This window comes from Phasianus colchicus, chromosome Z (genome assembly GCF_987193195.1).
Source record: "Phasianus colchicus chromosome Z, bPhaCol1.hap1.1, whole genome shotgun sequence".
NCBI classification, from domain to species: Eukaryota; Metazoa; Chordata; class Aves; order Galliformes; family Phasianidae; genus Phasianus; species Phasianus colchicus.
Window position 1 is genome coordinate 217975 of NC_143476.1, and position 25544 is coordinate 243518.

The window sequence follows — 25544 nt, forward strand, 5'->3', positions numbered from 1 at the left end:
TTGAACTTAAGGCCACCAATTGTGAAATAAGAGTCTCAAAAACTGAGCACTGGAGAATGGTTTAGCATCATTCTACCCGATGTGCGTCTGAATAAAAACATCACTTTTAGGGATCCGATGCAAATCCTGAGTTTGGCCTGAAATAGCCAAACTAATCAGTAAATGAGAGTCCTCTCTTCTAATCCCCACAGTTTCATGACTTTAAAAGTGCACGCCCAGATGGAAAAACTGGAAACAAGTCAAATCCCCTTTCTTTGCTTCTTTATCAAGATGACCCTGTCCATTAAATTTTGTTATGCCGCGGATTGTTTTGCTTAATGCCACCCCTAACATAAGCATAGGCGTAATTGCAAGGCTAAACACTGTGTCCTCAGAAAGCTGCTAACAAACATCAATATCTTGACTCTAAACTTAGACTGCACGCAGCCTGAACACTTTCTGTCGTTCCTAGAGAAGTAATTCCCCCTGGGGATATGTATACCTCCCAGACACGCAGTGCAGTGGACCCAGGACAATCCTATCCAACATCCCTGCTAGGATCCCAACTGATAGGAAGACCTGCCAGGCAAATGCATTGCTGTACAAAAGCCTTATTCTTGGTCTGACAACAACATATCCTAGCAAGAGTTCTCACCTACAACAATCTATCTGCACACATCTGTTAAAAGTAGTTCTGCAGCCTCCTACACGCACTCCAGCAAAAGCCCCACAGATTTCTACAGAGCTTGTGCACAAATACCATGCACTTTGGCTCTGGCCAACAGAGCAGAGAAACACTGTACTTCCATCAATGTGGAAAAATTTGTCGCTTTTCAAAGCTTAATAAATGTGCCACCAATGCCAAATAAAATGCGTTCCTATAGCTTCTTCCTCCCTCCCCCCAGGCCTGCAAGTTCCATTTCATAAAATGAAAATAACACATAAGAAAATGGCTTGAAGATATTAAACAATAACAAAGAAACTGGCAGAAAACATCTTTCTACCATATGTGCTGCAAAAACTTCAACTAATTCATTAAACCAGAGTCACAGTTTTAGCTGAGCCATCTACCCAGATCATAGAACCATGGCACTGCTTGGGTTGGAAGGGATCACAAAGCTCCAACCCCCCTGCCACATGTAGAGCCACCAACCTCTGTATCTAATATTAGACCATGCTGCCCCATCCAGCCTGGCCTTGAAGACCTCCAAGGATGCAGCATCCACAGCCTCTTTGGGCCCCAGCAGGATGAACACAGAATGGAGTGGGTGCTCCTTGGAAGATGAGTTCCAGAACAGGCCCTAAGCTGCACGACAGAAACAGATGCTTCAGGAAAACAGCAGTGAGATATGAGGAATCTCTAATTCAGCATCCTACTGACATTCAACATTACCATAACTGAAATTCCACTTGCCCAGGCACTTGTTGAATGCTGCATGAACTTATCAGAAAAAGAAGTTATGGATCTTTCTGAGAAAATGATATAAGACATGAATCTAAATGAAGTCTGGAAAGCTCCTTTAAGAGACAAGGATTTGTCCATAAAACGTGAGATGGCTGCACCTGCCAAATCTGGTGGACTGAAAAAACAGTACACATGAATGTACCCTGTCCTCAACAAGAGTACATTCATGAATTGCAATCTGGAATTGCTGAGGAAAAGCTTCTTAACTGTCCTGAGTCTCTGAGAGTGTCTTTAACCAGCTACCCAGTTCGGACATGAAGGCCTTGGACTTCTTTTGGATGCCTTGGAAAGGCTTCTGGACAAGAAACAGCAAGAAAATATCAATTAGAAGAAGCAACACAGGCTTATCCAGTGCCTCAAAGCATTTATGAACAACAAATACGGACTGCAAAGGATTCTAGGAAATGAAAGAAGTCTCTCACTGTTATCAAGAGCAATTGATCCAAAGCAACCACATGACGACAGCAAAAGTGAAAATACTTTCTGCTATGTAGTCAGATATACATGGAATAGGCTCATCAGCCCGTGACTTCAGAACTGCATAAATACACCTTCCCATGGGAAATCCTGATGGTACCCAGGGAACCAGACATGCAAGAAGATGCAGGGAGCACTGTCATGAATGTGACAGCAGCAGTTAAGTCTTCAGCAACAAAAGCCCTTTAAGGAGCATCTTTTCCTGTTTTGCTGGAGTTATATCCACATTACCCATGTAGTCCAAACACAGTTAGCCTGATGAGACCAGCCCTGGTAACTCAGCTTGTCTTTCTCACAGAACTGCTTTGCTAAACACACGTCAGAGAACATGACTGAGCTAACCACTGTGAAGCAGAGATGTGGCTGTGTTGAGAAGCATCAGGCTTTGCGATGAAAGGCATCAAGTTGTGCAGCAGTGGAGTTACAAAACAGTGATATTTAGGATCAAGTGGATCACTGTTTCATCTCAGCAGCTCTCCAGCAAAAAGGGAAGAAAGCCACTGGGTGATTGCAGCCAGTCCTGCCTCACTGACCTACCCTGGAACTGACATGTCTTCTCTAAGGCATTACCACCAGCACACAGCAATTCATGTTTTGCACAGCAAGTCCTTACCTGTATAAATCTCAGAAAAGCAATGCAGAAAACAGGATAAAAAAGCTGCTCATGCTCAGAGGGAACCTCTGTCTGCACATTTTAAACCCTTCTCCACTATTGCCTTAGTGCAGCAAGGACCAGAACAGGCCATGTGACTTTGAGGTCGGTAGGATCTCTAGCTGCTAGCTCTCTAGAAAGTTGTACCTGGTAGCCAGGTCTGCCACGTGGCAGACAGTTAACAAGTTTTCAGTATTTACTGTTACAAAATTAAGCACTAACAACACACAAATGAAGTGTATTTGTGCAGTACTTTAAAAACGATGATGGAAGTACTAAAGGTTATTTATCATTATACCATTTTCAGAGGATTACATACAAAATATAGTCTTCCTTGCTTCATTCTGTATTGAGAAGTGGTACAGAAACAACCTTCCAAATGGATTACACTGTTCCAGATTTGCTGATAGACTACAAATTGTAAAATGTCCTTTTTAAGTTAATACATGTCAAGAAAAAATAGTATTGTATGCAAGTTGAGCACTTCCGCCAGTGCTCTAGATCAGTTCTGCAAGTAAAACTTGCATATTTTTTCCACTAATATTCCAATCTTCACCACAAGTAAACTGGCCAGCAAAACTTTAGGGGGTAAGACACCGGGGGACCAAGGGTCTTGCTTCAGCTTCTGTTGAAGATTTTCACTGGCACTAAAACAGGTGTAGCCAAGGTGACAAAAAAATAGCTTTTTATGAGAAAAGATGCCAAGCACCTGAGTAAATGGGTGGGAGAATCTGAACAGCAGCTTTGTTTATTATTTAATAGGCCTCTTGGATGAGACCTTCAATTATTTTCTTTGACAAGATAGATGAACTTGCTCTGTCCAGTCCAATAAGCAAGATCAAATTAATAGTTCAGTTTTATTAACATTTCTGGCACGTATGTATGGCAGATACAGCAGAAGGGAGATGATTGCAGTGAACAGAGGCATCAGCAGACCAGATTCCAGAGCTTCTACTTTATTTGATCCACAGTTGTACTTTTGCCAGCTGAAGAGGCAAGAAGGAACTTTTCAAGATTCACATCCACAGATGGGCACTTTTCTTGATGAGCTAGCTAAAGTGCCTGTAGGATCCTGTGGTGCTGATGTGCCTGTGTGCTGAATCCACCCTGTGTGCCCTTCACTGACAATCTCAGAGAGAGTATTAAAGTCATGTATTAAAATAGAAGATTTTCTTAGGGCTTCTCGGAACAGAAGACTCTTCACAAGTGCATCATCTGCACAAGTACCATTACCTGTTATTAAGCCACTTCTCAGAAACACACTAGACAGAATTCTACAAGCCTTGAAGAGGTTATTTCCACACGTAGACCTTGCATAAAAGGACCAAAAGAAAGTATAGATCAGGCATGTCCAACCTGTGACGTGGGTGAGCTAATAATCAACCCCTTAGATTTGTCTCAGAGGAATCTGAGAAGAAGCTGAAGGCCACACCAATGCTCACAGCATGGGAAATAAGTAGGATGGAAGCCATGGTGCAATTAGAAAACCATGGCTTAATAGCTATCACAGAAATGTGGTGAGACAAATCACCCAAGTGGAACACTAAAATTGAGGGCTACAAGCTTTTTGGAAGAGATAAGCAGGGAAGGAGGGATGAAGGAGTTGTCCTCTATGTTAAGAAATGGATAGATGCAAAGAACTGCCTCTGAAAAACAACCACGGACAAGTTGAGAGCTTGTGGGGTTAAAATTTAAGACCAGAACAATAAAGGGCATCTGAAGGTTGGTGTTTCTACACGCTCCTGATCAAGGGAAGCCTCTTGATGAGGCCTTCTCACGTCATCTACAAGAAGCATTGTGTTCACAGTATCTCATCCAGTTGGGGGATCTCAACTGCTACCTGGATGCCTGCTGGGAAAACAAGGCAGCAGGTTGTAAGCAATCCAGAAGACTCCTAGAGTGCACTCAGCATAACTTCCTGGTCCAGATATTAGATAGACCAGCAGGAGGTGAAGTATTTCTGGACCTGGTCCTCACTGATGCACAAGAGCTCATTAAAGAGGCTAAACCTGGAGGTAGAGTGGGCCATAGGGATCATAGAACAGCCTGGGTTGGAAGGGACCTCGAAGATCATCTAATTCCAACACAGCACAGGAAACCAACTGTTTCCTTGGCTGCATCAAAAGAGAGGTGGCCAGTAGAGCAAGGGAGGTTACTGTTCCCTTCTGCCCTCATGAGGCCCCATCTGGAGTAATGCATCCAGGCCTGTAGTCACCAGCACAAGAAAGACAAGGAAAGGTCGAAGGGACTTTGACCCAAAAGCTTGTTCTGTCTTAACCTGTATTTGCAAAGCTCAAATGCTCCCAACATCTTCAGTTGTTTAACGTGGGTAACAGATCTTACTGCTTTTTCAGACATTTACACACACACACATCACCACCATTTCCACTGCCATAACTGGCATTATGACAGTCTCTGTCCTCCCCTCGCTTTGTGTCTCAGTAGCAACATGCTTCAAGCTGTCATTTCTTTCTAGTGCAAGCAGAGCTGAGTCCTGGGTATTTCACATACTCACAAGCAGAGGGATAAAACAGCAGACAAAAGCATCAAAATGAGAATCATTTCTGCTGGCCATACCACATGCAAGCAAGTACAGTTGGGCAGACAGTACCTACGTGCAATGCATGTCCTTGGCCTTTGCTGCAGTTGTGACAGGGATCCTTACTCTGCCTTCAAGCTTTTATGCTGGATTAAATCTGTGACTTCATGTAGCTACCCTTTGCTTCTCACTACTGTAAAGCAAGAGGTAGGTGCAGATGGGTATGTACTTGAAAAATATCTTCAACTCTAATCTGGTGATTTAGCCAGATACTCATAAATCTGCAGCCTTCATAATGCTTGCACTGTCTATTACAGCAAATACATAATTAATGGAGAGGCCAGAAAGATCCACCATCATGGAAGAAGAACAGTGGATTTTTTTTTTGTCCCTTCATTTTCTTTCAAATCACCATCAGCTGTGTCCCATCACACAATCTCTGCTGCAAAATCCCCACGGTAGAGGCCTGGCTACAAGATTAGGCAGGGAGAGGAATCCAGTAGCACTAGTAAAAGATTGAACACTCCCGTATATATGTTCAAGTAATGCACATTTTTTCAGAATATTAAAGTGGGTTATAAACAAGGCTTTCCAAGCTAAAAGACTTTTGTGATTTCTTAGTAATCCAGTTGAGTAACAGATAGAGATTTGGTTTTAGAAGCCCTTCAAATTAGCATGAGTATCAGATCAGCTAATGAAACAGCTTAATCTTCTCCTGTGTCCTGTGAGATATGTTCAATGGGTACCCTTGGCCGTCTCTTTGTACATTCACATTCCTCCTTTAGTGCCTGTCCTGGAGCCCCTGAGGTCACCTGAAGCTCTTTCTCTTGACAAACAGGACAGCAAGCTGTAAGACCTTTCTTGCGACAACTCAGACACGTCAAGACAAGCTGCCGGCAATGCTGGCTGGAACAAAGTTTATACTGGTCCCACAGTGTCCCACAGTATCTGCATGCTGGAAGGAGGAAAAAACAAACAAACAAACACATTAAGACCCGCACTGCTCTATCTGAGCTTCATGCAGAAAGTTTTCTGTGGCATCGGGAGGCTGAAATCTCATTTAAGTGGCTATCTATTGTCTTCCTGCCTTAGTTTTATTTTCTAAAAACATACTTCATTTTTAAACTTCTGATTTTAATGAAAAAAAAAAGTCACCCTACGACAAGGAAAAAGCTATTGCTTCCTCTAGTTCAGATCAGACATGATCAGAAATGTGACTGTAATACTGCTTCCTAAAGGAAAGTTAAAGCCAGGTTTCCTCTGTTACTTGGCAAATGAATACCTGGCAACTGAGAAGACAGCAACAGGTATTTCATTTGAAATAGCTGAAGAGTGACCACAGCCAGAAGACTATGTGAAATGCTTAGTAACTTCAAGGAGAAATCACTGAAATTCTGCAGGCTACAGAAGGCTTCATCCAAGCATGGAAATAACTAAGTGCTACCGCCTTCCCAGCACCCGTCAGTCTATGCTGATGTTCTCTGAGATCACTGGAACAGAAACCACCTGAACTGAGACCAGCAGAACTCTAATGCTTCCATCACTTGGCCAACTGTAGTCTGATCATGTGGGAAACAAGCAGGTAAAGACATTTTTGTTTGATATCTCCATAGCTCTACATAACAGCAGCTCTGCATGATGCTTCATTTTACTGCCCAGATTAAGGAACTGTTTAGAATCATAAAATCATAGAGTAAAACCATAGAGTTGATTATCATAATGAAAAGCAACCGTGCTGACAGATCAAAGAGAATGAAGATAAAACATACAGACTTGTCCAGCTCCCCATGCTCTAGACATCTCAGTGGAATCCACTGCAGTAACTTCTCAGCCTTCTGTACTTCTGTTATCCAGTCTTACCTGAGATGACATCTTCATTGGAACAAATGGCATAACGATCATCAAATACAAACAACTTCCCCCTGTAGAAGCCATCTGGAAATTCCTCCAAGTACTTATGAATTCCACCTTTTAGCTGGTAGACCTCTTTGCACACTGCCTGTTCAAAGCACAATAGCAGAAATGCTGAAGGAGACAGCAGCAGTGGTCCTGCGCCAGAGTTCCAAAAGCAAAGTTGAAGACATTAGGGGTTCACTGAAAATAAGCAGTTTCTCAGTGATAGCACCACGAGTGCCCAAAAATCTAGTCAGTGCCACAGGGCAGCTCTGATAATGCTGGCTTGTTGACATAATTCAAAATGTACGGTTCATAGTACACTCAAAAAAAAAAAAAAAAGGGCTGGAAACTATCTTGGCTGAGGGAGCTTTGCTGCCTCACAGGTCAAACACTTGAACCTCTGTAAACACTGCTCATTTTGGTTTTATCTAGTGAGCTGTTAACAGAAACAGAACTTCTCAACATTCACAGTGGTGCAGCAGAGAAAGAATCAAGCTTTACACGTCTGGACAACATGCCTGTGTTCTGTTCTCTTGCTCTATATCCAAGCAGGACCCAGGACAACAGTGGGATGGAAGGCAGAAATAGAATAGTGCAGTTCCACCTCCACTGCACTGGAACAATTACTGACAAGCTGACTTGCTCCAGAACGAAACAATCAAGCTATGCCGCAACAAGCGCAAGCGTAGCCTAGATAGAGCTTGCAGAAACACTAAAGAATGCTCTCAAACTCTCCTAAAAGACCATAAAAATGGTCAAGGCACTTATAAATATATACCTTTTCTCAAGAAATGGGTTACTATTTTCACTCCTGCAACTGTAGCACATTGTGCTGAGATGCAGTATAACACCTGCGTCCTGGACAGGCACCATGAAGCAGACGTGAGACAAACATTTCCCCACACTGAGCAGTTTATACTTGTAAGCATTTACCAGTAAAATAAATGACAGGCCACCCTTGAAGCAGCCTCAACTCCTCAACACTATCACACTCAGAATGGTATCTCACCTTGCTCCGCAGGTAGGCAGAGCCTCTTTCACAACGAATGCCTCCTGTACAGTACATCAGGACACGCTTGTTTTTAAACAGCTTCAGGTTTTCATCAACATAGCTGGGAAAATAGCTGAACTTTCTGATATCTGGAGCCAGACAGCCCTGGAAGTGTCCCTAAAACAACGTCAGATAGGTATGTGAATGTAAAGTCTCTTACATGGTAAGGTCTATGTCTCAGACTAGAGGAAGTAACAGATTTTGGGACCAGATCACTGCACACACCTAACACTACACCTACTTCAAGATGCTCCTCAACTGCGTTTATGCATCAAAATAGCTGTTAAAATCTTTAACACAATTTTGTATATGTTTCTTCTCATTCAAGATAAACGAGGAATCTAATCAGAACGCAACTGTCAGAGAGAGGATGAACTACTTGTGTAACAGTGCAGAGGAGCTGGTAAATGGAATACAAAAAGTGGGACAACCCCATTTGTGACATATGGGACAAGGCAAAAATGCTGGAAAATATCTTTACAAATTATACTAATTCTAGTTCAAACTGTCTAATATTATGTATCCATGTTCTGTGAACCACTTTGTCTTTTCCACACTCCAAGATGCTTAAGCATCCTGCCAGGCAGGGTCCATTCTAGGAGTTCCACTGCCTGTATCTAACCATCATTGCTAAACTAACCTTGTTAACTAACACTTAGTGTGATCCCCAGTAAAGTTACATCCCCCAGATGTGGACTGCTTCCCTGCAGCATCTGTAACACACTGCAAGAAGCAAGCAAACACTTACTATTTTACTTTCATAGAAGTTCCTACAATCCAGCAATATGGTATCACTTTGTCCTTGACTGGACTGAGACAGATAATGTTCTACTTCTCTGTGAAATTCCTGAGGGGTTAAATGGATTCCTTCAGAGTAAAGAGGAAAAAAAAAAACAAAAACACAAAGTTTTGAGAATCAGAACCACAACATAATATCATATATGATCTCACTGATTCAGATTCTCCTCAGATTTCCAACTAAAAGCTAAAATAGAAATTTTTCTGTGACAATTTAAAAAGTTATCATCTCAACTCATCCAGACAAGCTTATCCATGTTCAGTTTCCAACTGCAATACTTTCCAAAGAAGCCAGTTATTTCTGTCCCATGTGACAGAAAAAGCAGAAGACAGTTTCCTGTCTGTATGGTCTTTGTTACATACCCCTAGCAACTCTTAGAACGCATTTCTTTAGACTTCTAAAATATGTTTCCTTTCACTTGGCTCATCTTTCACTGCATTTAGATGTGCTGAAGTTTACAGAGAAACAACATTTTACCTGAAATTCACCTCTGCTGATCAAAATGGAAAACTACAGTAAGCATAACCTGGATTTACAGTTCCTCTGCTTTCAGGTTGCTCAGGACTCAGAACTCCCAACTTACTGGAAAACAAAAAGTCTCATTCACTGAAATCCTTCATACCAAAAAATAACCCTACAAGCAAATCACCATGTCATCTGGGAACCATCTCCACAAAATACTGTTAAAAGAAGTTTAAAAAAATAATAATAATAATAAAAGAAAAATACAAACATGGTAGTAGAATGTGAAAAGCCTCCTACCCATCTGTAAACTGCCTAGAAGTGAGGGGGGGGTGGGGGGGGAACCTGCGAAAACTGCAGAAAAACACTGGGAAGAAGGGGAGTCACAGAAAGATGCTGCAGAAATTTGCCACCAACAAAAAATACTGGTGGAAAAACAAGTCCAAATTTGTTCTGCTAATTGGTATTTGTAGTGCTGCTGCACACTGTTATGTGTAAGTACAATTTAGGACTGATCAGAGGAGCTTTATGAAATGAGAGAAAGTTTGGATAGCAGCTACCCCCTCTGTTCCCCTGTCCTCTGTGATGTGAGTGCAGAAACTCAAACAATGTACCATTTCAGGAAAAGAAAAAAAAAAAAAGAAAAAAAAAAGGAAAAAAAAAGAAAAAAAGAAAAAAAAGAAAGTATGCGGTGAGGAAAAAACAATCATTCCAGTGCTGACAAAGCCAGGTATCCATGCCTGGCAGGGATGCATTCCAAACAAATAATTGTTAATAAGGACTCCCAAGAAAGGCTCCCTCAGTAGCTTGTTAACTGCCACAATTGTAAGCAATCAAGTGGTGAATAAGATAGAGATGGCTCTTGACATAGCTACAAGAGTGAAATATCCAGTATTATTTAAGCTCAGAAATGGGGAAATGCAGCAATCATGGACTGTTAGCTTTTGGTTCAAGGCAATGCTCTTTTCCTCGATTACCTTCTTAGCCAGACCTCTTAATCTTGAACATAAATAATTTTACCAACAGATTTCCATCTACGTAAGTGTCCTTAGAGTAGATGCCCAGCCAGTTACTTCTTAGCAATCTTAATAAACATTTATAGGAAGCAGAAGACAAATGGTGTTTGTGTCAGGAGCTGTCATGAAGCTGATTCAGAAGCTGATTCTGCTGTGCTGTGACAGACAGGAGTGTGGTTGTTAACTTCCACACAAAGAAGGGCAGATCAAAAGTACTGAGTGAGGAAAGATATATATACACTCAAGAGTGAGCTCCTGCAGGATTCTAGCACTTTCTAGAAAAAAAGAAAAAAGTTAAATGCAGGTCTTTGCATCCACAGCAAGAGAATCCACTGGATCCAAAGGACTATGGGCTAATGACAATAAAAGCAAAGGAGCTCTTCATACCTATCAATTCTAAGCAGTCACAAGCACCTACAAAATATTCTGAATAAATGTACTCAGGAATTGAGCATCCTTCCAATGTCCTATACCTAACCTCTTTCTACACTGACTTTAGCAGGTGTTCAGTGACACTCCCTGACAAAAGAATAAAGTTCTTACCTACCCCAAAACTGGTTGATGTACTTTGAACTGTTAGAGTTTGCTACAAAAAAAAAAGCAGTTAATTCTAGGCTTTTTGAAGCAGCCAAACACTTAGGAAACCAAAACCCAAGCCAGCAAATTCCCTTTATCATGACTTTTGACTACTAGTAAGAGATCAATTTCTGTATTTATTTTTTTTGCATCCTGGCCACTGTGCAAAAAGGAAGTGTTTCTTTGTGCAGACACTTTATTCTCATTTACCTCTCACTTGGGTGAGATCCTCTTATTTTTCACAAAATCGACTTACCAGTTTCTTTATAAGAGACTTCTTTAGGATCAATGCCCAGTGGTACAATTTCTTTGAATACTCCAACTCGAAGATCCGGGAAACAGTGAGCTCCTCCTGCACTACTCTAGGAAACACAACACAGGACTAATCCAATACAGTTTCCAGGTGTGAAGATCACAAATATCCACTTGTTTTAATTAATTTGTACATCGCACTAGAACTTGAAAATGTCTCAGTGGCTGAGAGAAAGAACGTGCCAAAATCCAGAGGGCTAGGGATCAGTTCCACCACCAACAGGCAAGTCCCAGTGTCTACCCAGCATGTGTGTCAGGCCCCATCTTGCACGAGTCAGCAAGCAGTGATAAGGCTGAGAAAACTGTTCTTTCTTAATTCGAAACAGCGTTGCTAACATCTGTGATGAGAAGGTCAAGGCCACTACACAGCTTCCTGACCCTGACAGACATGGTAAATAAATAAACTCTTATTGTGACAAACCATTTTGATGCATCTGGGCTTGCAGATATCTTCAGATCCTCTGACCCCCACAACAACCATGGGCATGCCTCCTGTCACACATGCAAAGGGAACTGCAGTGGTTCAGTATTGAAAAAGACACGTGGAAGGCAAGCCAGGTGCAAGTCTTTAAAAATACAGACTGTTCCCCCTGCCATACTCAACCTACCCTTTCTGGTAGGCAACCCTCTGCAGAGGACAGGATCTAAATGTAGGAACAAGCCTCAAATATGATTTAGAAACATATAAACACACTAATGAAAGTGCAGTGCAGCACTTTGCCAGTTCTCACAGAAATCAGTTTGCAGCAACTACAGTGGCCACTGAGTATTTTCACAGCCACTCACTCATTTGTTCCCATCTTCTTGGCACAAGAACTTGAAACGCTCACTCACTTGAGTATTTGACATGCAGACAAACCAGGGCACAGAAAAGACCACCATGGGCTAATGCATGAGTGCTGGTGCCTGGAGAGGTCATGCAGGACTGCAAAACTTTTCCAATGTAAAATTCCACCTATATTTTGTTTTTGCAACTGCACGGTAACAGGTCAGGTTTACCTCTGTTTCATACAAACTCAATACACAAAGTGCTAAGACTGAATCAGCACTGCAGTTCTATATGGGATTTGAGAGTTTCACTAACACTTTTCAATAGTTATTTAGAAGGAATAAAATGGTACTCCCAAGTAAAATTGTGTGAAAAAGAAAACAGTAGTAAAAACAAAAGCAGCTTTTCTTCCCCTCAGAAAAACTACATGCAGTGAAGGGTTAGCAAAAGCCCACCAGAAAGCCATATGGTGCACACAGCTGCCACCATCATCTGAAGACAGTTATCAGCATATATGTTCAGGCTTAAGTACAGGTATGCACTAAGGGCATTAAGGAGGAAAAACTAGACTCTGCCTATATATATATATATATATGTATATGTATATACATTGGTTTTTTTTCCCACAAAACATCCAATCCCTGGAATTGACACTGCACTTGTAAGGACAGCAAAGCCTGCACAACACCTAAACCAGCAGGTAAGGACCATGAGAATTCTTTGCATTGATTGTGACGCCCAGGTTTTGACAGTCAAGTGAGTGTAAATGCTTGCAGAAGAACAGCAAATTAGAAGCATATTCCCTCCTTCACCTGTGTGCAGCCCACACGACTGTGCAACTGATGCCGTCACTGCTTATAGTAACTGCTACTGCTGCTTGCACCAGCAGATTTCTAAACAAAGTTTAGGAATCACAGAATCACAGAATTGCCAGGGTTGGAAGGGACCTCAAGGATCATGAATCTCCAACCCCCCTGCCACACGCAGGGCCACCAACCATTCCACCTAATGCTAGACCAGACTGCCCAGGGCCCCATCCAATCTGGCTTTGAACACCTCCAGGGACGGGGCATCCACAACCTCCCTGGGCAGCTGTTCCAGTACCTCACCACTCTCTCCGTAAAGAATTTCCCCCTGACGTCCAACCTAAATCTCCCTTCCCTCAGCTTAAAACCACTTCCCCTTGTCCTGCTGTCACTCACCCTTTCAAAGAGTTGATTTCCCTCCTGTTTGTAGGCTCCCTTTAGGTACTGAAAGGCTGCAATGAGGTCACCCCGCAGCCTTCTTTTCTCCAGGCTGAACAAGCCCAGCTCCCTCAGCCTGTCCTCATAGGGGAGGTGCTCCAGTCCCCTGATCATCTTCGTGGCCCTCCTCTGGACCCTCTCCAACAGCTCCCTGTCTTTCTTGTACTGGGGGCTCCAGACCTGGACGCAGTATTCCAGATGGGGCCTCACAAGAGCAGAGTAGAGGGGAACAATCACCTCTCTGTCCCTGCTGGCCACCCCTCTTCTGATGGAGCCCAGGATCCCATTTGCCTTCCGAGCCACAAGGGCACACTGCTGGCTCATGTTAAGCTTTTCATCCATCAAGACCCCCAGGTCCTTCTCCACAGGGCTGCTCTCAAGGACCTCTCCTTCCAGTCTGTAGGGATGGCTGCGATTCCTCCGGCCCAAGTGCAAAACTCTGCACTTTGCCGTGTTGAACCTCATCAGGTTCACCCGGGCCCACCTTTCCAGCCTCTCGAGGTCCCTCTGAATGGCATCCCGTCTTTCAACCGTGTCAACCACACCACTCAGCTTGGTGTCATCAGCAAATTGCTGAGGGTGCACTCGATTCCGTCATCGATGTCATTGATAAAGATGTTAAAGAGCACCGGTCCCAAGACAGACCCCTGGGGGACGCCGCTCGTTACCAGCCTCCACCTGGACATGGAGCCATTGATGACCACCCTCTGTCTGCAGCCTTTCAACCAGTTTCTTATCCATCGAGTGGTCCACCCATCAAATCCACATCCCTCCAGTCTGGAGATAAAGATGTGGTGGGGGACCATGTCAAAGGCCTTGCTCAAGTCCAGCCTATCTTAGGTCAGCACAGAGAGAACAGAACTGCTACTGAGCCACTGAAGTATTGAGAGAAGAGTCTTATGGACCAGGTATCCTCGCACACAAGTTGCGTAGAAGCTTGCACATTCCTCTCTGCTTGATATCTGTACTTATTTTGTAAACTCTCACCAAATACAGCTTAAGTTACAAAGGTTGATCAACATCTTGAACTTATGAACTTTGGACTTACTGTGCAAGCTTAATGGGCTAATTAATACTAAATTCTCCACCCTGAGCAGCATTAAGTTGGAGTTAATTACAAAGGGGGAGGGGCTATATATCAGGGAAAAACACATATTTGGCAGACAGGGAAGTCTACAATCTTCAAGTACTTCAGCCAAAGAGGAAAGGAAGAGGGACCATGCAGTCATGAGACAGGAATATAAAGGAGGCTGTTGACACTTTGAGACCCTAAGGAGAAATGCCCCTAGTAGACTCTCCCTGTATTTGAATAAAGAAAGCCAAAGACTCCCCTCTGTCTATTTTTGGGGGGAATAAAGATAATTGAGCAAGCCTGTTTGAGCAGAATTTTTCCCATCAAGTACACTATTAAGAACTAGTGTGCTCATTTCTTAAATATGTCCTGCATTAACAATGCCTATGCAGAAAATAAGTTTTTCATACCTTGAAATCATCTCGACACAAAATGTCTTTGAAGAGAGGCTGAGCAAGCATAACTTCAATGTAGAGATTGGTAGCTACTTTGCTTCCACCAACTGTTCCATTAATTCCTTCTGAAGCAACTCGTACCTAGAAGCCAAGAGAAGAACAGGCCTACAGCTTAGTACCAGCAGAAATAGATTGTGGTGAAAATGAGCAAAATATGATTTGGTGATGAAAGGTGGACCCAGAAGTAGGTTTGGAAACAGAGACTACTGAGGCAGGGAAGGAGACGAGCAGAAGAAAAAAAACATAGTAGAACAAAAACTGGAATGAAAAAAAAAGCAGTAACTGCTTTTAAGCTTGACAGAGAGGTAAGTCTGAGCAATAAACAGAGAAGTGATAACTGGTTAACTGGTAGGGTTCTTCCAAGCAACCCTACGGGCTTGGGGAGAAGTGGCTGGAAAGCTGCCTGATGGAAAGGGGCCTTGGTGTACTGATGGGCTGAATATGAGTCAGCAGTGTGCCCAGATGGCCACAAAGGCCAATGGCATCCTGGCTTGTATCAGGAATGGAGCAATGAGCAGCACTAGAGTAGTCACCCTGCCCTGTACTCGGCATTGCTAAGACCTCACCTTGAGTGCTGTGTTCAGTTTTGGGCACCTCAGTACAGAAAGGACATGGAGGTGATGGAGCAGGTCCAAAGAAGGGCAACAAGGCTGGGGAAGGGCTTGGAAAATATGCCCTTTGAGGAGAGACTGAGGGAACTGGGGATGTTCAGTCTGGGGAAGAAGAGGCTGAGAGGAGACCTTATTGCTCCCTTCCAACATCTGAAAGGTGCTTACAGCAGAGCAGGGCTGGTCTCTTCTCACTGATGACAGGACAAGGGGAAATGGCCTCAAGTTGTGCCAGTGTAAGTTTACGCTGGATATCAGGAGACACTTATTTACAGAAAGGGTTGTTAAGCACTGGAATGGGCTGCCCAGGGAGGTGGTTGAGTCACCATCTTTGGATATGTTAAAAAACCATTTGGATGTGGTGCTCAGGGACATGACTTAGCAGAGGATTGTTAGAGTTAGGGTAGAGTGGTTTGGTTGTGGTTGGATTCGATCTTGAGGGTCTTTTCCAACCTGAGCAATTCTATGATTAACAAGCAAACACTGCAGTCAGCATACAAATTCCTACTGAAATTCTGCTTCAAGAAGAGCAGTGGGATTGTGCTCAACGACTCAGATAGCTGAAAGAAAAATGTGAGAATGTATAATACAGCATGCAATACTAAATGTCAGCATGAGTCATTTTACCTACACCACTGACACAAATGAAAACTTCTGAGGTGGAGTTAAAGAAAAAAAGAAAAAAAAAAGACTGAATACGAGAGAGAAAAAAAGCATTTGAAAAGGCAACTGCTGAACCAATTTGGAAAGGGGGAAAAAAAAAAGGGGCACCTTCCTCCTCCCGTATCTAATCACCAGACAAGATACTGAGCCAAAGAAAAGAAGTTAGTGCATCAGGACATTTCACCCCTAGACTCTGCAGATGTAGAATAAGGAAGATGCCTTCTTTTCATTCCTTCTGAGTAAGGAAGGTTGGGTCTGTAGAATGTAGAGCATTGAATCCATACTGCTTTAAACAGCACCAGCTCTGAGAAAAACATTAGGCAGGATGCAAATCTGTTAGCTCAGTTAGAATACCCTGACACTGTTCACACAACCATTTCTATGTAGCTAAGACACAAGGAACTGACATGAATATTCACAAGTTAAAAAAAAAAAATCCATAGCAGGAAGTAAAGGACTAAAAATAAGAAAACAAACAAATAACACAGGAGACATCAGAGGGAAAGAAAAAAAAAAAAGAAGAAGAAAAAAAATAATATCTAAAGAAGAGTAAATGGGACAGATATGCACTGCAGATATCCAAACCAATTAGAAAGAGATATCTGCCAGCACAAGTAATGCACTTAAACCTAATACAGCTTATCTCTGGGTGCAGAGGCTGGTCTCCTAATAATGGCATAGAAAGAAAAGCTATTCAGAAAGACAAGTCAAATATCACAGTAGTGTCCTGCTCTGAGCTGCCCTCTTGAAAAAAAGTCTTCCTTCCTTAGGAACACCAGCTTTTGAACCCCAAATTTGCCTCTGCCCATAACCTCCAGTAGCCGGCTAGATGAACCAAGTGGTCTGCTGTCGTGCTCTCCATTAAATGAAATTGAAGCCAAGAAAACTGACAAAGTAACTTGACATGCCAATGAGTTACGTCGAGCAAGTACTCCCTTTATTACAGCATTGAGTGCATGGGGGATCACTCCATCAACATGCACACTGAGAGAGGCAGAGACTCCATATTTAAGGGTATAGTGTAAACATATTTATTACATTTCAAGGACGTGAGCAGAAATCCCCTCCTACTCAGCTTTTGTGAGGCCCCATCTGGAATGCTGCATCCAGGCCTGGGGCCTCCACCAAAAGAAAGACATCGAACTCTTGGAGTGGGTCCAGAGGATGGCCACTAAGATGATCAGAGGGCTGGAGAACCTCTCCTATGAAGAAAGGTTGAGGGAACTGAGCTTGTCTAGCTTGGAAAAAAGAAGGCTCCAGGGAGATTTCATTGTGGCCATCCAGTACTTGAAGGGAGTGTATAAACAGGAGGGGGAACGGCTGTTTGAGAGGGTGGACGGTGATAGGACAAGGGGGAATGGTTTTAAACTGAGACAGGGGAGGTTTAGATTAGATATTAGGAGGAAGTTTTTCACCCAGAGGGTGGTGACACACTGGAACAGGTTGCCCAAGGAGGTCAGGGATGCCCCATCCCTGGAGGCATCCAAGGCCAGGCTGGATGTGGCTCTGGGCAGCCTGGTCTGGTGGCTGGCGACCCTGCTCACGGCTGGGCCTTTTCAATCCAGGCCATTCTGTGATTCTACAAAAGTCCAATAAATAATTAACACCTCTGGTGGCTGTGAGATGAAGCCAAATAGTCATTCTTGCTGTACATTTCCAACCTTTTAAGTGGGGTAGACCAAACAGGATGTTACATTGAGCTGAAGCATATGTTTTGCCATGTTAACTTCAACAACAGGACAACTCTATTCCGCTTTCTTATCTTCGCTTGACCGCAAGTTTCACAGTCTCCGCATTTTGAACTTGAGCTTACACTTATGCAAGCCTTCTGTCCTTCAGCTTGTATCCGCTCACATTATGAGAACAGTCTTTCGCATAACACGGAAACGATGTTCTCATGATTCAAAATAAACAAAGATACCACTCAAGAACAAGCACTGCTATGGTATGGTGTGACCAAAGTTGCCAGTTGTTCTCTTCTCATTCTTGACAATTCTGAATTACAACTTGGTGCCATGACCCTAACCACTGCACTTGGTAGTGACACACCTAGCAGACCCCACTCTGTGTGCGCTGCAGCTTGGTATAGAACACTTGCTGCTTCACAAGCCACATCATTCTGGAGTAAACAAAGAGTATGCTTTTCTGTAAGGAATATGACTGTTGCCTAAAACGTTACCTTGCCAGTGAGATGCAGATGCTGGCACAGAGCCTTTTGCCAAGCACAGAGTTTCTCTGGATCCTTCACCTCACAGTAGCAGTAATACAGAAGTACTTCTCCCACCTTGCTGCCCAGAACATAGCAAAGATGAACAAATAGGAAAAGGATGTTAGAGTTGAAACACAAAAATACATTATTAGCATTAACCCTTTAAAAAGCAGATGATTTTCTCCTTTTTTTGTTGTTGTTGTTAAAGCATAAAAAAGAGCATCAAAACATAAAACTAGTGGGACACTTGCTTTTGTGAAACCAGCACATCAAACTTGTTCAATGGCAGTGTCTGCAATTCTTGGTGAGCTATCAAAGTGTTCATTAGAGACTCTTCCTGTGCTTCCTCCTTGAAAACAGCCATTCACAACTGTGCAAACTGCCAAAAAGTCATGACATGAATAAAGCGTGACTGAAGAGAGGGATATTTCTCTGCGCTAAGAGGGGGCTCATAAATGTCTAGTAAATACATGGTTAGATTTTTGAGTTGAACATCTCACTGCAGCTCTGTGCATTCTATTTGAAAACTCGCAGGTCATGTATTTATTTTCACTAACAACAGAATCACAAATATACAAAAAAAAATGAACCTATTTTCAGATTCCTGTAACAAAATGGAAAGCAAGAGTGCATACTTGTACACAGAGCAAACTGTGCTGTTCTCCTGCTTCCTACTGCTGCTCTTCTTCACAAACCCCAGATGTCAAATAGCACTGAGCTGTTTTAGCAAGGCATACCTGTGACTGCCTGCTTCTCCAGAGCTTCCATCGAAAAAGGAAATATCATTTCGGCATCAGGAATCATGTTTCACATGGGATTCAAGAGAGCTCAAATAAACCAAGTGACTCCTCGAGAGAGTCTACAACTCCCGATTCAAGGAAGCAGGAAAGGAAAGAAGGAATGGGCTGCCCAAGGAGGTTGTGGAGTCACCAACCCTGACGGCGTTCGAGCAACATTTGGATTTTGTGTTGAAGGACATGGTTTAGTGAGTACTATTCGTGATAGGTGGATGGTTGGAGTGGATGATCCTGGAGGTCTTTTCCAAACTTGGTGACTCTGTAATTCTGTGAAGGCCCCTGATAATCTCAAGGGCTGCCAGCAAACTTTCTGCAGGCTGAGCATCATAGAATCACAGAGTGCCTGAGTTGGAAGGGACCTTGAAGGTCATGAACCTCCAACTCCCCTGCCACATGCAAGGCCACCAACTTCCACATTTCATAGCAGCCCAGGCTGCCCAGAGCTCCATCCAACCTGACCCTGAACACCTCCAGGAATGGATGGAGCATCCACAGTCTCTCTGGGGCAGCTGTTCCAGCACCTCGCCACTCTCTCCGTAAAGAACTTCCCCCTGACATCCAACTGAAATCTTCCCTCCCTCAACTTAAAACCATTTCGCCTTGTCCTGTTGCTATCTACTGTTTCAAAGAGTTGATTCCCCTCCAATCTGTAGGCTCCCTTTAGGTCCTGAAAGGCTGCAATGAGCTCACCTCGCAGCCTTCTTTTCTCCAGGCTGAACAAGCCCAGCTCCCTCAGCCTGTCCTTGTAGAAGAGGTGCTCCAATCCCCTGATCATCTTTCTGGCCTCCTCTGGAGAACCAGCACTCCCATAGAAAGGCGGTACCGGCAGGTGCCTGCCACGCCAGCCTTACCTGGTCAGCTCCTCACGGCGGAGGCCGCTGGTGTCGGGCAGCGCCTCACAGAGCTCTCCGCTGTCCCATCCTCCCGCCCGCTCAGCGGACACCGCCCTGCCAGCGGGTCCGGTCGCGGTCGCCTGCCGTTCGACATCCCCGCCGTGCTGCGTACCGACGTGTCGATGGATGCCGCGGCGCTCGCGGAACGTCTGCCGGCAGCACCTCCACCACACGGCCGCCCCGCCGCCCGGACAGGCGGCCGGCACCTCTTTCGCCTTGACGAACAGGGAGAACGCCTGCAAGGCAGGGCCGTTACCGCGGGCGGCGCTGGCCCGTCGCCCCGTACCCGCCCCCTACGTACCTTCCTGCGGGCGGAGGCGCGCTGCTTCCTAGCGGCGGCCGCCTGAGGCCCAGCACCGCCCCGAGGAACAGCTCTCGGCTCGGGCTGCGCCTCGCCCGGCGCCATCTCCCGCCGCTGGCCACACCCCGGAAGTGGTGCCCAAAAGAAAACGGAACCGGAAGTGGAGCAAGGCCGCCGGAAGCGGGCGGGGAAGGAGCGCGGTCGTCTTAGTCCCGCGCGGCCGTCTTAGTCCCGCGCGGTGCGGCGCGGCCCGGTCCTCGCTTCTCTCCTCGCTTCTCGTCTGGCCTTCGCTTCTCGTCCGGCACCATGTCGCGGCGGCGGCACAGCGACGATAGCGATGACAGCGATGGTGAGTGCTGGCCGACCCGGCGCTTCTCCATACCTAGCCCTTCTCCCTACCTAGCCCTGGGCGGTACGGGCTGCGGTGGGCGGCCGGGCGGGACGAGACGGGACGGGACAGGTGGGAGGCGAATGAGCGGCGGGGCGGTAACGGTGTGCTCGGTGTGTCGGAGCAGGGCAGCCTCACAAGCGGCGGAGGACGTCGGAGCCGTCGGAGATCGAGGAGAGGCTCGAGTCGCTCATCTGCAGAGTAGGGGAGAAGGTAGGAGCGGCGGCCGCGTGGTGGCGGGGCGGAAAGCGCCCGTCTCGGGGCTGATGCTGGAGCAGTCTTCGGCCGCATTGCTGTGTTCTGTGGGCGCTGCGGGATCCCCAGCGGGAGAGGTTGCTGCGTTGTGCTCCGTCTGCGCTTCCCGAACGGCTGGGAGGGTCCTAGGGCTGGGGATTCGCTGCATCCGAAACCCCGCCATGAGGAGGGCGGGGGATCAGGTGGCTGGGATCGTCTGCCCTAAAGGGAGCTGTGGGGAGAGCTGAGCTCAGCACGGGCTGACCTGGGTGATGCTCTCATTCTGTGGTTTCTCTGTGAGGCTTCATTTTGTTTGGTTGAGGTTGGAATACTATCTTTTTTTCTTTTCTTTTTTTTTTTTTTTTTGGATTTCTGTAGAGCAATTCATCCCTGGAGAGCAACTTGGAGGGCCTAGCTGGTGTATTGGAAGCTGATCTACCAAATTACAAAAGCAAGATACTAAGAATTCTGTGTACTGTGTACGTATGCAGAAGAACGGAGGGGACTGAGGGGTGCTCGCTATCTTTGTGTTGGGTGTGTAATTTGAAGTGTTTAAGGCAACTTGAGCATTTGTGGTGGCTTTTAGTCCTTGGCTGCTGTTACCATATCGAATTGGCTTCCCTACAAACAGAGGAAATATACTTTTGAGGATAATTTAAGGAAGATATTTTCTTGCAGTACATTAACATAAAATGTATACAGGGCTTCAAGCAGAAGAGAATCTGCACTGCTCCTCAGCAGCAACAAAAGCAGAATGCTGGATAGCACCTGCTTCCCAAAGAAATGAAGGTATTGAAGCTGTAGGCTGCCAATACCTATTGCCCGTGATGCCTTCCTGTGGCCTACTTCTCTGCTCTGGCCATGCAGTGCTCCTGATTAATGAGCCCATCCTTGGGAACACAGGGGGGCTGCTGGCAGTGCTCTGTTCACTCCCTAGTGAGCAGCAGGAGCTGAGGAGCCCTGTGTGAGGATTGGCTTGTGGAGGGGGCTGCCTCAGTGCAGGAGAGCAGCGTGAAGGAAGTGGAGAGGGAAAATTTTCCAGCAGCTTGTGTTATAGCATTGCACGTGTTTTAAATATGTTTGCTAGGAATGTTTGTTGATATAATAATGTCATTTTTTCCTATGGCAAATTTCCTATTTGCAAATATGGAGGTAGTCTACAGATGTACAAAAGAGACTGAGGAAAACTGTTTACAGTAGGACCCAGCATTTTGTCTTTTTTCCCCATATCATCTCTATAAATCAGTTGTTCTGACTCAAGAAGCTTAGGATCAAACTTAACAGTGTAAAACGTGTAGATCTTGTGTAGTCTTAATGTTTACGTCTAAATTATGAATTTAAAAGAGTATTTTAAATCTTTGAATAAATTCTATCACATTGTTTGGCCAGGCCTCCAGAACACTTCACAATTGGAGATAAATAAAAAGAAAATAACTTAAATGTACTTGCAAGTGACATCTGCTTTCCTAAATGTAATTCCCCCCCCTAGCCCCCCCCATTGGAAAAACAAAAAAGTCTGTAAAGTAAAGTATTAACCATGGGACACAACTACATCATGCTAACACTTTTTGTTACTTCCACATGAAACAAGTTTAACTTACTATAGGCAAGTTCTGAGCTGCTATGCTGTTGCCAGCTGGCTTATGATGAATAAGTGCTAACACCGTGTTTCTCTTTCTGTGTCAGTGCACGTCTGTTACCAGAAAAGCTTACTGTTTACACAACACTAGTTGGGTTGCTGAATGCCAGGAACTACAACTTTGGTGGGGAATTTGTAGAAGCCATGATTCGTCAGCTTAAAGAATGTCTGAAAGTCAATATGTACAATGAAGCTGTGCATTTAGTAAGTGTCTCTTTGTGTTAGATGTTTCTCTCACCTTTTTTCTCTCCTCCCTTTCACCTTTCTTAATTCCATGAGAGCATGGCCTTTCTACATGTATTACAGTCTTTACATTTCATCAACGTGTGGTGTTGTGTAGATATACTGAGAGAAAACGTATGTTACGTGAGTAGTACTTCCTTCCCAAGGGGAGAAAAATCATGTCACAGTTGCAGATTGTGTTCCAAATGTGTATTTCCTCAGTTGCAAATTCACTTGCAGCCAAGGGAGGTCATTCTACCCTTGCCAACCTTTCCTGCAGCAAAATATAAAAAGTGGATGAAACTCATGCTTTGCTTTGTTATTTTGCATATGTTGCTCTTTTGGCTCCCATGAAGGGGGAAAAAAAAAAAGACTCAGTCTTAAAAGCAGTGTTTCATAACTGCTACCAAGCCTGTGTTATCTGTCTCCCAAAGAGGAGCAGTCATCAAGCAGACAGTTGTTAGTGCTTTCTCTGAAACCACTTGCTCAGCTCTCACTGAGAGCTCTCACTTTGGAGGTCTCATAAGGAAGAAGTTGCAAGCTACCCTGCTTCTTTCAAAGCCCATAGGTGAAAATTAAATTTCTAGTATAACAGTGCACCTTGTCAAGAGGCTGCTGTTTGGCAGTGGGACCTCTTTGGTAATAAAGTTTTCATTACACCATTGAAGGCAGTGTCCTTTGTCTTCAGCTTCACCTTCACTGGTTGTGTTTTGCTGGTTGTGCTCACTCACAAACAATTTGTGAGACAATGACAATTAAGAGGGTGGCAGTGGAAGGCTATTCTCAGCTCTGTCAGAGACACGTCAAAGGGTGTTCTTTGCAATTAGTATTAGGAAAGTGCTCTTTGAGCACTGCATTGTGCTTGGCTCAAATTTTCTTTCCCAAGGTTTCTTCCCAGTGGTAGGCTTTCATGAAAAAATGCCCTTTTTTGGTGTATTTTGCATATTGTTTTTTTTTTTAGACTTGTGTGTGTGTGTGCGTGGGAGAGTGCACCCTTAAGAAAAAATAAGCCTTAAAAAAACCAAAAGTGAGATTATCATTGTTAGAATTTAATTGTATCTGGAGATCGCTGCGATAACTGATTTACACCAAAACAGGGTACAAAGCAATCAAAAGATTGATGAGGGAGGAAAAAAGAGAAGAAAACAGTTCCCAGTATAACGCGTACCACTGCGGTACTCCAATTATTTTCTACTTAAGTTGTCATTTATGTCAGTCTGGATTTCTTGTTAGTATGCCTCCAAGTCAATGATGTATTCCTGCCAGAAGGAATGTTTTCATTGCAAAGGCTGATTCCTAATCATTGTCACCTTTCTGAGACCTGACAACGCAGTCAGCTTTTGCATAGGCTCTCTCTGTAGCTGCCTGTACTTACAAATAGTTAACTGTAGAAATCTATCTTGTCTAAAACACTCTAAATGGTGTATAGATTCAACCCCGCTATTTCTGGTTCACCTCTGGACTCATGAAGAAACCAATCAATCTATCTTCATCATTTAAGAAGGCTTTTTTTTTTTTTTTTACACTTCTGTAATTTTAGTGATCTTTTTCCACTTGGGGGAGAGAAAATGTGGTTGTTGTTCTGTAACATGTTTGCATGCTTTTGAGTGCGTATTGTTGTTTCCTACCCTGTCATCATTAGGAGTTGTAATGTTACCATTATTACAGCCTGACCTTATGGACATTTTAATGGACAAACTGTTTGACTGTGCTTATGTTACTTGTTCCTTGTGGTTGCCAGGTGTACCTGTACAGTGTGCAGTATTTCTGCCTTCCTAGTACTGAGTGATTACCCCTATCTTTTGGTTGTAGTTATTCAAGTAATGTTTATCTTCAATAGTGAGATAAAATACGGTCACTGAAAGCACTTTTTTTGGACTTTTTTAGGTTCGTTTTCTGTCTGATCTTGTGAATTGTCATGTCATAGCTGCACCTTCGATGGTAGCCATGTTTGAGAACTTTGTGAGTGTGACACAGGAAGAAGATGTACCACAAGTAAGTCAAAGATCTGCAGGGTCCTCCAGGGCTGTTTTCACAGGCACCATTTCTTTACCATTCCTTTTATATTTCTGCTTGGCGCAGGAAGGTTTTAGAGAGAGCAACGTAGGTGGACTGGTATCTGCATGTCCCTTGTTATGAGTGAAAGTGGCCCCTGGCATTTAGGAAACACTTGTGTGTAGTAAGAAAGTGTGAGCCTCCATGGTGAGGTATCTACCCTAAATTAATCTTACTTTACCTTGGCAACTGCACAGTGTCTTGCTCGTTCTGCCAGTTTTGTTTACACTCAAAATATGAAGATAATCTGCAGAAAGACTGTGAAAGTGATTATTTTCAAGTCTGATTGTCATAGTTCAAGTTAAAAATTGTACATTTCAACCAGTAATATGGTTTTTTGTTCATGACTTGCCTATCCAATCTTTAACTGCTGCTCTTTGTGTCACCACGAAACAGTGGTTTAAGTTAAAATGGAATATATATATATAAAATCTTCTGGAGCATAGTTGTATGCTTAAGTCTCAGAATATTTCTTTCCTGTAGGTACGGTGTGACTGGTACATATTTGCATTTCTGTCATCTTTGCCTTGGGTTGGAAAGGAATTGTATGAGAAAAAGGATGCTGAGATGGATCGTCTCTTATCTCAGACAGAAAGCTATCTGAAGTAAGTTGTAATGTATTCTTTTAGATACTTGTTCAGGATAACAATAACTTTGATTAGTGATCATTTAAAAAATACCAGGTCCTAGGTCTGAGTCATTTTATTGTTGGCGGGGAGGAGGAAGGGGAAGAACACTGAAAAAATGGACAGATACACTGATCTACCTTTA

General features: G+C 43.9%; 2 protein-coding genes across 3 annotated transcripts in view; one reads left to right on the forward strand and one right to left on the reverse strand.

Moving 5' to 3' along the window:
• Positions 1–251: 251 nt before the first annotated feature.
• TSTD2 (thiosulfate sulfurtransferase like domain containing 2) lies at positions 252–20361 on the reverse strand. Of its 2 annotated transcripts, XM_031609536.2 has the most exons (9): positions 20236–20361; positions 19893–20170; positions 18215–18323; positions 14720–14845; positions 11169–11274; positions 8808–8926; positions 8018–8176; positions 6973–7111; positions 252–6067 (listed from the first exon to the last, which is right to left on the reverse strand). In XM_031609536.2, exons 1-9 carry the CDS (start codon positions 20338–20340, stop codon positions 5817–5819), a joined length of 1392 nt encoding a protein of 463 aa, XP_031465396.2. In that variant the 5' UTR covers positions 20341–20361; the 3' UTR covers positions 252–5816. The 2 variants fall into 2 exon arrangements, with proteins under 2 accessions (XP_031465396.2, XP_089988534.1); XM_090132408.1 differs by lacking the exon at positions 14720–14845.
• Positions 20362–20407: 46 nt separating this feature from the next.
• NCBP1 (nuclear cap binding protein subunit 1) overlaps positions 20408–25544 on the forward strand; it is a 32585-nt gene continuing 27448 nt past the window's right edge. The window contains exons 1-6 of the mRNA XM_031609568.2: positions 20408–20584; positions 20751–20836; positions 21236–21336; positions 22544–22700; positions 24606–24713; positions 25257–25378. Coding sequence (XP_031465428.1) covers positions 20542–20584; positions 20751–20836; positions 21236–21336; positions 22544–22700; positions 24606–24713; positions 25257–25378 — 617 coding nt within the window. The 5' untranslated portion in view covers positions 20408–20541. The remainder of the gene's footprint in view (positions 20585–20750; positions 20837–21235; positions 21337–22543; positions 22701–24605; positions 24714–25256; positions 25379–25544) is intronic.

Bases quoted from the DNA above. Each gene is read 5' to 3' on its own strand.
- TSTD2 (XM_031609536.2), bottom strand. From the start codon at position 20,340: ATGGCGCCGGGCGAGGCGCAGCCCGAGCCGAGAGCTGTTCCTCGGGGC. The intron at 14,846-18,214 runs GTAACGTTTTAG...CTTGGCTTCTAG, and splicing joins ATCTGCATCTCACTGGCAAG to GTACGAGTTGCTTCAGAAGG. The intron at 11,275-14,719 runs GTATGAAAAACT...TGTGTTTCCTAG, and splicing joins TGTGTCGAGATGATTTCAAG to AGTAGTGCAGGAGGAGCTCA.